Consider the following 13,478-nt stretch of genomic DNA (forward strand, 5'->3'; position numbering starts at 1 on the left):
TCTTGTGATTCACAGTGTAGTAAACTCTTCGTATAACACCAGCTTTTGTTTGTCTACATCTGGTCCTCACCATAAACCAACCATTGGTTATAAACTAACAGCCATTCACCTTCGGATGACATTGATTTGCTCCACCCATGCAGAATTTTGTTTTTAGTGTCGCTTTTGGTTTTTCATTATTATTACATATTATTTCTCAATTTTTCTTTTGAAAAATCCAAGGGCATGGCAATAACAAGTCTATTTTCTCACTTGGTAACAATCAGTCGGAGCTAAGAAGTAATTTCTCCAATGCTTGCTGCCAACTTGCCACCCTTTGCCACAGGGCAAATGCACCTGAAAATCTCAAGAATTTTCATCACAGGCGTTAGTTCTCCACGACCTCCCCCCCATGATAAATATAAAACAGATCCAATTTGTTTTGTTTCCATCATTAAACTCTAGCAGGTCATTCTAGTAGACCCTCTGGCTTTGGGGAGAGCTTTTTTAACAGATACTTTCGTAATCCTGAATCCTCCCACACCAAGAAGAAAGAGCGAGACCTCATTAGAAAGAAAAACAAGTAGCTTTTATTTCTTAGAAAAAAAAAGAAAGAAAGAAAGAAAGAAAAGAAAAACCCACAGCATTTGATGAAAGCACTACAAGAATAATTAGAGTCCACCAGGAAATTTAAAAAAAAAAATCAAAAAAACAGATGCCAGATTTTGTTTACTTAAAACCTTTGTTTGGGAAATGAAATAATTTCATCTCTGCAGCATTTTCCTACAGCCAGAATTTTTTAAGCTATCAGGTTAAAACAAATGAGACTCTGATTTGGAAAGGTGATGAGGCATGCAATTAGCTCCAAGAATGTAACTTTAGTTGCAGCTTAATTCCATTCTTTTTTTTTAATATCTGAACTTTGCAAGAATCTACAAAGACTTATGATCATACCAAACACATCCATCGTTTTTGACTTTGTCCTTTAAACTAGCCTGGTAATTTTGATATTTCTATTGAAAGGAGAGATCTAATCCAAGAAAGAAGCCTGAAAAAAGGAAAAAGAACTTTATTCCCATAATTTGATGGATTACTTCCTACTCTGAACACTCAAGAGAGAAAAAGCAAACTTAAAAAAAAAAAAAAAGAAACAGCAAACTTTTTCCTGTCTGTACTCAGATTTCCCCCACTAATCTTTAACAAGCAGGCAACGATCATAAAACACAAATTACTCACAAGGATCCATGGGCCAATCATGTTAGCGGGGTCCCTAAATCTGTACACACCAAAGTATTGGGAAAATGCTCTAAGATGAAATCCAGGCATTTAAAGATGAATTGACCGCTGATTCAAGTCAATGCAATGCTTTAATTTACCCATTCCGGGAGGAGAAAAACATAATGCTCTAACTTGTTCCATCCTCTGGCATATTTTTGTCATTGTTGCAAAACCTCCAAAACTTAAGTTTTATCATCTGGAACATGGAATTGTTTCTTAACTGGATTCTTCAGAATGGTGCCCTAGAATTGGAAGACCTGGGTTCCTGTCCTTTATAAGCAAGACGATCTTTATCTCTCAGAGACCTTCTAACTCCAGCAACGTTTAGAGTTTATGATGCTATCTGGCTGGAACCAAAGGAAGTTCCCATTCAGGAGCCAAGGCCTTTTTTTTAAAAAAAAAGATTTTTAAAATGTATTTATTCATGAGAGTCACAAGAAAGGCAGAGACACAAGCAAAGGGAGAAGCAGGCTCCCTGCAGGGAGCCCAATGCGGGACTCGATCCCAGGACCCCGGGACCACAACCTGAGCTGAAGGCAGACGTTCAACCACTGAGCCACCCCGGGGTCCCAGCAGCCATGTCTTAGGTGGCAATGACCTGACCGCTACAGTAAAGGGCTTGTGTTGCCACTCATAATGACCAGCGGCCAGGAAAGAAATTAGATGATGGTTATTAATAAAATAATAATGGAGGTAGACAGAAGAGTGCTTTGGGGTAACAACTGGGCTGTGCCCTGGCTGGGAGTATTAGCATACCTCAATGAATAAAAAAAACGGAATGTCAATCAAAAGGTACACACACAGCCTACTTCTCCCTCTGCCTGCATCTCTGCCTCTCTGCCTCTCTCCCTCTCATGAATAAATAAGTAATATCTTAAATTAAAAAAAAAAAAGGTGCACACACAGAAAAGAGAACTCTGGACATTGGCAGTGACTCAGCCATGTTCAGGAGGAAGAGGCGGTCGGCAGATTCTTACAGGTAAATGGGAGTACAGGATCACATGATGTCACAAGCAACCTGGCACAGCCACCGGCTTGCATGGCCCCAACTTCCACGAGCAGTAAGCAGCTTTCTGATTGCATTTCTGACAATATTTGGGCTTTCCCATACAGCAGTTTAGGAGGAAACCTGCTCATCTGGGCCACTTAATAGTTAAAAGTTCTTTCATAGTTACTGTTCATATTTAATGGATGGGGGTGGAAATCAAGTAGACCACCCGGATTTCTGATAGGCTCAGTAGGATGGATTCTGGAATCTGATAACTTAAAAAAAGAGAGAGAGAGAGAGAGACAAAGAGAGAGAAGTTGAGAAAAAACACAAGTGGTTTAGTTATCTCACAGGCCAACAGACTCATAGAATAGACAGCCACTTTTAACAATTTAGGTATTCAACCCTGTGTTGATACGCTACCCAGTTCTCTAAGGGAGGGTCCAAGACCAGGATGAAATGTGTCCAATCACATGGGGCAGCCTCTCCATGTCCACGATCTCTGAGCCGCTGATGGCCTGCTGTTTGGGCAGGAACCACACAGGGGCCATGCTGAGAACACAATGGAATACCCCGGTGGTGAGGTGCTGGCATACCAGAGGTGGGTGGCCCTGGCTCCAGCACCAGTCCTACCATTTAACTTGGCTGTATGGCCTTGGACAACTTACTTCATCTTTAGTGACAGGATCTGCCTAATAATAGTCATCATATTAATAAAATATCCAGACTACATGTAGATCATTTGGTAACATCCAGTACAGGGTGAGGCCTCCCCAAACATTACTAATTGTTACCTGACATCTAAAATAAGAGATAATCCAGACAGAAAATCAATAAGGGAACATTGACCTTGAAGGAACGATACATTAGACCAGGTGGACCTCACAGACATACACAGACCACTCCATCCATAGCAGCGGAAATACACGTTCATCTCCTGCAGGCGTAGGATGTTCTCCGGGACAGACCACATGCTGGTCTGCAAAACAAATATTAATGAATTTAGGAAGATTGAAACCCTATCAAGTTATCTTTTCAGACCCAATAGTATGAAGCTAGCAATCAATAACAAGGGTGAAACCGGAAATATCACAAATATGTGGAGATTGAACAACCCACTCCTGAAGTAGTTTTAAGAGGGAAGTCACAGACACCTGGGTGGCTCAGTGGTTGGTGCCTGCCTTCAGCTCAGGTAGTGATCCTGGGATCCAGGATCGAGTCCCACATCAGGCTCCCTGCGAGGAGCCTGTTTCTCCCTCTGCCTGTGTCTCTGCCTCTCTCTGTGTGTCTCTCATGAATAAATAAATCTTAAAAAAAAAAAAAAGATGGAGGTAAAGACCACCAAGTGCCTACATTAAGAGAAAGATCTCAAATGAACAGCCTAACTTGACATCTCAAGGCATGAGAAAAAGAACAATCTCTGCTTAAAGTCAGCAGAAGAAGAAAGCAAATAACAAAGATCAGAGCAGAATTAAATGAAACAGACTAAGACAAAATATTTCATCAAATGTCCATTTCAGGGTTCAAATATTTTGCAATTGTTTTTAAGAAGACTCAAAATGCATGAAGAAAAGTGTGTAGTAACTAAGATGGAAAGATACAAACAGAGAATGGCATTAAATCAAAGAAATTATCTTCTCTACATAAGCATTAGTAGCCTGTCCTTTGCACAACACATGTTCACAAAACTAAGCCAATCAATGGGGTGCCTGGGTGACTCTGTTGGTTAAGCCGCCAACTCTTGATTTTGGCTCAGGTCATGGTCTCAGAGTTGTGAGATCGAGCAAGCATGGAGTCTGCTTAAGATTCTCTCTCTCTCTGTCCCTCCCCATCACTCTCTGTCTCTAGAAAACAAACAAACAAACAAAAAACGAAAACTAAAAAATTGATCCAATAAAGATAAGGGAGTAAGAATTATAAGGAAACACTAAGTTCTTTGCATCTTGAGATGCAGGGCCATGCTGTTTTGTTTTGCTTAAGAGAAAATGTAATGTGAACAAAACTATTTTTACAGTTGTTGAAAATATCAAAAGAAATGTTTCTAGGGAGATTTTCATGATTCTGGTAAACCAGAGTCTCAGAAGCACAACTCTGTGTTTAAAAACAGAAGCAGAAAATGCCAGCATGTCACCTAGACGTGGGGACGTTTGGGTCCCAGCACACTGGCATCCGGAACCAGCACCTCAATGGGAAGAACCAGCCGGGGTGCCCAGGTTCTGGTTCTCCAGCACACTCGAAGTTGGATTTTCTCTGATCCTTGAACCTGGTGATTGCTCCACATCTGTTTTGCTCCCATGGCTGGTCCTGTAAGCCACAGTGTCTAAACCAAAGGAGAAAGCACCAGGTCAAGCAAGCAGCCAGGAGCGGTAAGCTGGCCAAGAAAATCTGGACTGGGGGCACCTGGGTGGCTCAGTGGTTGAGCACCTGCCTTTGGCTCAGGGTGTGATCCTGGGGTTCTGGGATCGAGTCCCGCATCGGGCTCCCCGCAGGGAGGCTGCTTCTCCCTCTGCCTGTGTGTCTGCTTCTCTCTCATGAATAAATAAATAAAATCTTAAAAAAAACAACAACAACCGGGACCGTGCTGGCATCTCAGCCACAAAGAGCAATGGTTCCATCCCATCACCAGCTTCCCAACCCAACAACTGCTCCTCCTGTGTCGTAGGAAAAATGCCTGATGCCAACTGATTTTCCCCTGACCCCTACCTCCGTCCTTTCTGTTCTCAAAAACCTGTCATTTACATCAAAGGGATTTGTTTTTGTTTTGGGTTTTTTTTAAAGGGATTTGTTATGTTTTGTTTTTACTTTCCAACAAGAGTACAAGTCAATCAGGGGTGGGGGACTTTTTACACCTTCCTCACTTTGCCAGCCACAGAAGAGAGAAGGAAAGCCCAACAGAATGGTCTCTGTGCTTGGTTTGGGGACAGCGAGGCGGAGGAGTCAGCGGAGGGAAGATCAGCAGGTCTGGAAGCCACAGGTGCTTTGGGAGAACAGGGCACAAAAGGGAGCGGGTGTGCAGAGGAGGACCTCCGGATGAGCCCTCATCCCTTGAAGTCGTCATCTCCTCCCTTCCTTGCGGATGTTTTTTTCCTTTGGTTTTAGAATAATTTCAAATACTAAAATTGTTCCAAAAAAGTAAAAGACAGCGCAGAAACTTTGCAGATACCCCTCCACCCAGACTCCCCTAAGGTTATCATCTCACGTTTCCCTAGCACTGTGATCAAACCCTAGAATTTAATCCTGGTATTGTTCCACCGACAGGCCGCACACACATTGTCTCATTTTTCCAGTTTTTTCCAAGAATGCCCTTTCTCCAGGATCCAATCAAGGATCCACCATTTTTACTCACTAGTGGTTAGTCTCTGGTCTCTGACAGTTTGTCAGTCTTTGTTTTTCGTGATCTTGACATGTTTTAAGGATGCCAGTCGGAGATTTTCTTCGGTAGCTGCCCTGCCATTTGGGTTGATCAGATGTTTTCTCATGATTAGACTGGGCTTGGGTGCTTGGGGGAAGGATACCCCACAGGTGAGGTGCGCTCCTCGCTGGCTACACCAGGCAAGCATTAAGCTCGTCGTCACCTGGCTGCAGTGGGGTCTCCTGATGTCTCCTCTGTAATGTTCCTATTTTTTTCCACTCCTCTGCGGCCTTGCCTTCACCTGACCACCACCCCTCTCCCCAACCCTCCCCAGGCACCGGGCTGCAGTCACAAGAACGGTTCTCCTGTTGGGAGTCCGAAGGCACCTCCTGTGACATCGTCCCTTGGGGGCGGGGGGGGGGGGATCTTCCTGATGTGTCTCTGTTGGTTCGGGGTTAAACAGGCTTCTGTGCACTGCCCGTTAGGAAATCCGGGGACCCTCCTCCAGAGCCTTACAACCCCGGGAAGCCACAGGGCTGCATTACTGCTGTCGAAATAAAATCATCTGGAAGTATTTTCATTTGAAGCTGGCTTTCAGAAACAGAGGCAAAGCACACTAAGGAAACTAATCTGGGGCATATGGTGTTCCTTTTCACTCATGCACATTTCCAATATAAATCTCCTACTCATTTATATCTTGTTTCTCAGGTTTATTGTGAAGGCAGGTCTCTTTTATTTCTCTCCAAAGAATAAACTCCCTGCCTAAGAGGAGTGAGCTCAGGCAGACAAGCAAAGCAGAGCTCGGCCACACTGAACAGACAATCCCTGGGCTATTGATGCTACTACCTAAGGCCACCTGCCCCAATTTCCCTAATCCAGACCGCACTTAACTCGCTGATTACAGGTTTTCAAAATTCAGCTGCTTGGGTCCCTTGCTGACTCTCCCTCCCACTAGGTGGCACTACATGTCACCTTCAAAAATGGGCTGCTCTCCCAGTCTGCGAAGGAAGATTTTATTTTTTTCAACGGTGCAAGCATATCACACGCCTCATGGTCAGTTACTAAATTTCATTCATAATAAACACTTCCTCTTTTCTTTATTTCTTCCTTCCTTTCTTTTTTTTTTTTTTTAAACATTTACTGTCATCGGACAGCTTCTGGGACAGGTCAAATCTGAACTCTTGGGACACGGTCCTCAAGTGATCATAGGAGACATGTGAATGTTCCAGGCATGGTAGTCATGACCACGTGAGTAATACAATAAAAAAAAATCGAGAATTGCATCACTGGAGACCAGCAACTGGGAAGATGCTTCAGGTCACTGAACTCAGCATTTCCTCAATTTCTAAGTTCTGGTTTCACACACGTTTATCTATTAACTGTACCACGATCCCCCATGGAGATTCTTAAACTGTATCAAGTTACATCAAACAGGGCCATCCAACATTTTAAGACAGTCTTATAAATGCGAAGACTAGGGAGTTATACTACATTAACTACATAATGTTGTAGTTATGCTATCACTCAGATTCCTCCAATTCCTTATTAAAGGCCTATCTGTAACGGAAAAAAAATCTCATTTTCGCGACTGTAACTCATTGCCTCGAACAGAAACCAACTTTCAAAAAGCGCGGAGTCCAATATCACTGGGAAACGTACCAAGAGAGGACACTCTTTATCTGCCAAGTTACTATTATTTGGTGGAGAAAGATAACCTTCCTAAAGAAAAGTGCTAAGTGTGTAAAGTTCTCAACGGGACCCTGGTGATTTGAATGATGGTAATTGCAATTTGCAGTTGTTCACATGCACGCTTTAGGGATGGGAGGCCCTTTGTTGTTTATATCAAGTAGGTTTGTTTGCTCTGTGACACTCTTCCCCTCCCAATGTGAGCATCTGGTCTATGTAAGGTTAGCCCCCGATGTCATTAATTGCACAGGCTTATTATTTTATTCCCATGACCCCCTCCAAGATACAGATTTGGCACGTATTCTTTCCTGGCCAATCGACAGAGTTATGTATATGAGACAAACATTTTGGCCAGAGGGTTTTCTTTTTTAAGGGGAGGACAGATCACGGTATCGTGGAGGATTTTTCCACTCTGAGACAGCTATGCATTTCACATAAAACGTATCAGCACACGATAAATCTCATTGTTATAAAGGAATATTGGAGCATGCAAGCTATTCTAGTTCTAGGCTATAACAAACGTAGCTTTTGTTGTTTTTAATACCCAGACTCACTAGACCCAAAGCCATAACCTCAGTGTCTGATATATCATGCTCAGAAGTTCCGCAGGCACTTAATAACTAGCCTGTTACCAATTCTATCAATTTCCCCACCTACCAAGTGTCTGCTCTTACATGCACGCTTGGGGACGCGCACACACACACACACACACACACACACACACACACCAGGACTAAGCTGTCTGACTGGTATTGCTGGAGTCATCTACTGGGATGCTAAGCCCAGAGTACAGGCATTCAGCTAATAAAATGAAAGCTCTGTGGCTTCTCAAAGGGCCTGTTTGCAGCCTCTCGGTGGATAGAGAATGTACAGTCACTAGTAGCTGATGGGAACTATATGCATAAAAGAAATTACCCCCTCTCCCCCTGTAGACACACACCCTAGACTCGAGGTCCAAAGCAACTTCTTTCCTCTCTCCTCCTACCCCACATCCCTTCCCACTGTTCTTTACTCTAAGGACAGAGGGGCTCTCTTTGGACTTCAGTCCCTATGACCTTGCATGGGTGGCCAGGCTCTGCAGCTCCCTTGGCTCGAATTTCATTTCCACCCATACAGAAGGGGCTTGTGGCTCAGGAGGGTGGGAAAGTGCACATGGAGGTAGTTTGCAGCTGCTCCCAGCTGCTAAGAAATGCCGGTTTCTCCTGATAGGAACCCAGAGTTCCTCTGTCCCGTCCGCCTCTTCGGTAGACTTGGAAAACAAGGCGATGATCGTGAGAGGCCACAAAACTTTAAATTTTGATGGAGCTGGGGTGGGGTGGGGGGAACCAACTCTCAAACTCCAAGCCGATTGATCTCTGATCTTCCTGGATGCTAGAAAGTAAAATATTTTAGTGATACTCTTCTCCACTCAAAAGAAAACACATCATAACATAGGGGAGAAGCATGCTAGCCTGAGAGATTAGGTATGGAACAGTTACTATCTTGTCCCAAAATACGAGAGGAGACAAAAATGTTACACCAAATAAAGTGTTATTTATATGTACACACATATGCATGTGTACACATGTATGTTTAGTATTTTATAAATAGGGATCTTTGGTCTTACAAAGAAAAGAAATGACCCCCTTTCTGAGTTGGCACAGAAATACCCAGGGACAGAGGGGGGCCTTCTCATTCAATTCTTAGCTCACCTGCTCTTGAAATGACAATAGCAGCATTTGGCTTCCAGAAAAGATCTCAAAGCCTTAAAGCTAATGAAAAAAATTCCCTAACTTTCCTTTATGAACCCACCACCCCTACCATGGAAACACACGCAGACTGTTCATTGCAAAGGATTGCTTTCCCATGACATGCAAGCCACAGACATTTGTCGTACTGATATCATGTCTGCTAAATTAAGTAATGTTGGAATGTTTTTTAAAGCCCCCACCAGGGTGGAGTTTCACATCCAGAAGACTCCACCGAAGCATCCTACGTTATCATTAACACATTTCCTGGCATATAAATATCTGTCTTTTTCGTTTGTTCTAGAGGAACATTAGGGCATTTTAAACCAATCAGAGCAGCTTCCCTTTTTAGAGATTTTGAAAAAACTCAACTTTCTTGCCTTTACTACAAATCTGTCCAAAGGAAGAAACTGATTTTACTAATCTTGGGATGCAATTTACGAAGTACTTTATGTTTTTTCTCAGTGAGGCAAATGTACCGAAATATCCCAGCCATGGTCGTGGCCACAGTATTCATTCTCAAACTCACTCTCGGTGGCATTTTCTTTCAGCTTCCTAACAACACACTTCTCCCTTTGTCAGGACAGTAGGGGGCACTGCCACAACGATCTATTATGGCCAACTGTGAGATTTCATAGGGCAAAAAAACCCACGGCTGGACATATAAGATTGTCCCACGTCAATGAGCATCTAAAAAATATTTTACAGGGTTTTTTTTCTTCTATAATTCACTTTGGGGTGCAAACACGAGCTGTCTTTTTGTTCACGTCGCGGGGGTTGGGGGGGGAGGCGGGGTAAATCAGAAGCATGTGGCAGAAATCCCATATAATAAATTTGGGGCTGACTCAGGAAAGTCTCACCAAATCCCTAATTGTACATACTGGCCAAACACCAGCAGTAATGTCCACTTAATATAGGTTAAGTAGTATCCTGTGCAAGAGATTTTTTTTTTCCAGAGTTAATGTTCAGTCTCTCTCACAAACATCATACTCCCAAGTTCAGAGCCAAGATGAAAGAGAACTGTGGCAAAATTTCATTAAATGAGCGCATAATCCAGGCTGTATAGGTGGGTTTTTTTTTTTAATAAGAGTTTTATATGTAATTGAGTTAAACTTAAATTTATGCATCCAATAAAAACCATTGCAAATGGTAAAACAAAGACATTGCTATGACACTTAGAAAATTAAATTCACCAAACCATGAAGTCTACCGTGCAGTTATTTTTGTAACCACCATAAATTGCTTTATAGCACTCCTCTGCTGGAATAAACAATCCAAGGAGAGATTTACTTTACAGCGTGCATCTAGTTTCCAAAAGAGAGTGACCTAAAAGTTTATGACTTTTCTTTCTTCCCCCCTCTCTTTTTTTTTTTTTTTTTGTTAATACTTGTGTTTCTAAGTTACCTTGAAACATTCCTCCTCTCTTACATGATCTTAGGAAGGTTCAAGGAAAATAAGATCTAGGTCTGTAGACAGACACTGCCCTCAAATACTGAATTCTGGAATAAGAAGAACCAATCCTACTTTGTGGAAATAAAGTCTACATGGTAAAACGAAAAGAAAGAGTTTTAGTGCCAAATGTTTCACCGTATTTAATGGCACCTCAGATCCAAACGTTGTCTTTAGACCTCTCGTGAAGTTGGCTTGAAATGTGTTGTGTCACGGCACTGTACCAAGCCCGATTCAATGCAAACCTCTATAGATAAGAGTTTTAGGGGTCTTTAATCACTTCTTTCTTGTGTCCTTGATGGAAAAAACAGAGCTGCCTTTGTGCTAAAAAGAAGGACCTGTTGTTTCCAGATTCAACAGGTCATTTTTATAAGAACTTCCCAGAGGATACAACATAAATGACAGAAACACAAGGGGATTTTTTTTAAGTGGCTGATGATTTTAAATGATATATATTCTATATTAAGGGAAGGTTGTTTGTTTTTCTTTCCAACAAATGGAAAGTTACTGTTTTAAAAATGTTTAAGGTTTGAACTTGACTTTTAAGACCACATGTTTTCTCCTAAGTTGGGTTACTGTAAATTCGGCTCCCGAAATCAATCTGAGGGTGTGCCTGACTCCTCAAATAAATAAACTTGTCAGATCAAGTTCATTTCTGTTTCGGAGATGAATTATTTAGTTAGTGAGCTTCTGAACTCTATTTAAATTGTGCCAGTAACTTTTGTGATGCCGTGTCAGTTAAGACAACAAAGAGAACACGTACTTAATGAACAAGATATAACATCATAAAATGAAAATTCTGGCCACATGATTTTTGGTTGTTCTCGGAGCAAAGAAAACAGGCCAATATTTTATGGCAAATAAAATCCAGGTGACACCAGGATTTATTGGAGTTTGGCTGATTCCATTATTAAAGGTGGTCTAAATTTGAGAAGACTGGCAACTTTAAGATTGAGATCTGAATCGGACTTGTTTCCTAAACTTTATTAGGAGGGTTTTTCACAATGTAACCAGTGTCCTGATTTTTTTTTCCTCTCTTTCTTTTTTTAAAAAGGAAAAAAAAAAAAAAGTTGCCTCATTTGGAAAGATAATTGTTTGAAGATCTTTAGAAAAGTTTCATCCAGGCCAGAAACAGGAGACACTATTCTCTTTAAAGTTAGGAAACACTTTTTTCAAAACTCATTCCTCACCACAAGCACAAGTTATTACAGGGGAAGCCCTTCCTTAAAGCAAGCACACAGGCTGGTTGCTGGCACGAGCGCTAACTTGTATTTCCCAACTACCCAGCCTCTGGTTCTTGACACTTTTACTAAGTCTCGATATTACTAGGGCAGTGATCTGGCAAAGGGTCAAGGTAAATGAATACCTGATGGCAGAGACTGCAGGAACCACTGGGTACTGTTGAGCAGATAAAGAAGAAAGAAAAGCATGCTTTCTGCGGGAAAAGCACGGACTGGGCTACACGCCTCCTAATCGAGGAACCGATTTCTAATTTAGGAGGTCCCTTTCCACCCACCCAAGCCCTTAAGCTAACAACAGAGACACACGGACCGGACCGAGCAGGAGAAAAAGATGGGATTGGCTGCGTGAAGGAAAGGAAATCCCAAGGACGAAAGGAAAATCGTGAAGGCCAAAATGTTCCCCCCCTTGCCTCCCTTAACACCCATTTATTTCGCTGGAGGCAGAAGGCACGATGGGGAAGGAGACCCCTGCACTCCGGGGCAACGCCTGAGGCCCCTTTGCGTGGAACCTGGAAGGGGCTGAGCTGGGGGGGGGGGGATCCCTGCACCCCGCGCACCCGCGCACCCGCGCACCCGCGCACCCCGACCCCGACCCCGACCCCGGCCGTGCCCTGCGCCAGCTCACCGGTACCAGGCGAGGCCCTTGTCGTAGCTGCGGTCGAAGAAGTGGGGCTCGGCGCCCACGGCGCGCACGTCGGGGTGCACGCGCAGGAACTCGAGCAGCGCCCGCGTGCCGCCCTTCTTCACGCCGATGATAATGGCCTGCGGCAGCTGCTTGCTGCCTTCGTCCAGCAGCAGGGCCAGCGTCCCCGGCGGGGCCTCGGCGGCGCTGCTGCCGGCCCCCGAGCCGCCGGGACCTCCGGCCAGGCCGGGGGGCTCCTCGTCCCAGGCCGCCTCCTCGCCGTCGTCGCGCGGCCCCGCCGGCCGGCGCCGCCGCCACCGCCGCAGCTGCAGGAGGCGCTTCCCGTGCGCCGCCGCCGGCCACGCCGCCGGCTCCCCCCGGCCTCCCGCCAGGGCGCCGCGCCCCGGGGCCCCCGCCCCGCCGCCGCCGCCGCCGCCGCCGCCGCCGCCGCCCGACGGCCGCACCAGCGGGCCCGCCAGGCTCTGGCAGCGCTCGGCCAGGCAGTAGAAGACGTAGAGCGACGTGAGCAGCGAGCAGAGCATCAGCAGGAACCTCCGGAAGATGCTGCGGGACAGCGGCTCGGCGGAGGCGGCGGGGGCGCCGGCCGGGCCCGGGGGGGCCATCCTAGCCGGAGGCGACGTCGGGCCGCGCGCGGGCCATGCTAGGCCGGGACCCCGCCGGGTGCCGCGACCTCCGGCTGGGGGCCCCGCATCGCCCGTGCGTCCCTGCGGCCGTGCGAGCTCCCGGGGACACCGAGCCGCGGGCGCCCCGCGCGGGGTCCGGCCTCCGGTCGAGGGGGCGGGAGGGGGACGTGGTGCCGTGCTTAAGAGACCATCGTCGTCGGCTCGCCCGCCCGGAGCCTGGGGGGCGCGCTCGGCGCCGGGGGTCCCCGGGCGCCGCCGGAACGGGGGTCCTGGCGGCGGCGGCGGCGGCGGCGGCCTGCGTCTCAGCGCGGCCCCGGGCGGCCTCCCGGCGAGGATCCCCGCTCAGCGGTCGTGCATCCCCGGCTCGGTCCCGGGGCGGGCACTCGAGGCTCCGGGGACGCGGAGCTCCGGGCGCTGCAGCCCGCGGCGAGCGGCGGTGCCCTCCTCCGGGCCGCTGGCCGCGGGGGCGCGAGGTCCCCCGAGTGCGCCTGCCCCGGCGGGAGCCCGAGGCC

General features: G+C 46.0%; 1 protein-coding gene across 1 annotated transcript in view; it reads right to left on the reverse strand.

The window, feature by feature from the left end:
• HS3ST3A1 (heparan sulfate-glucosamine 3-sulfotransferase 3A1) overlaps nucleotides 1-13,065 on the reverse strand; it is a 93,169-nt gene extending 80,104 nt beyond the window's left edge. Inside the window, exon 1 of the mRNA XM_041773138.1 lies at nucleotides 12,326-13,065. Within this exon, the coding sequence (XP_041629072.1) occupies nucleotides 12,326-12,945 (620 nt within the window). The 5' untranslated portion in view covers nucleotides 12,946-13,065. The remainder of the gene's footprint in view (nucleotides 1-12,325) is intronic.
• Nucleotides 13,066-13,478: the final 413 nt, after the last annotated feature.

This window comes from Vulpes lagopus, chromosome 10 (assembly GCF_018345385.1).
Source record: "Vulpes lagopus strain Blue_001 chromosome 10, ASM1834538v1, whole genome shotgun sequence".
NCBI classification, from domain to species: Eukaryota; Metazoa; Chordata; class Mammalia; order Carnivora; family Canidae; genus Vulpes; species Vulpes lagopus.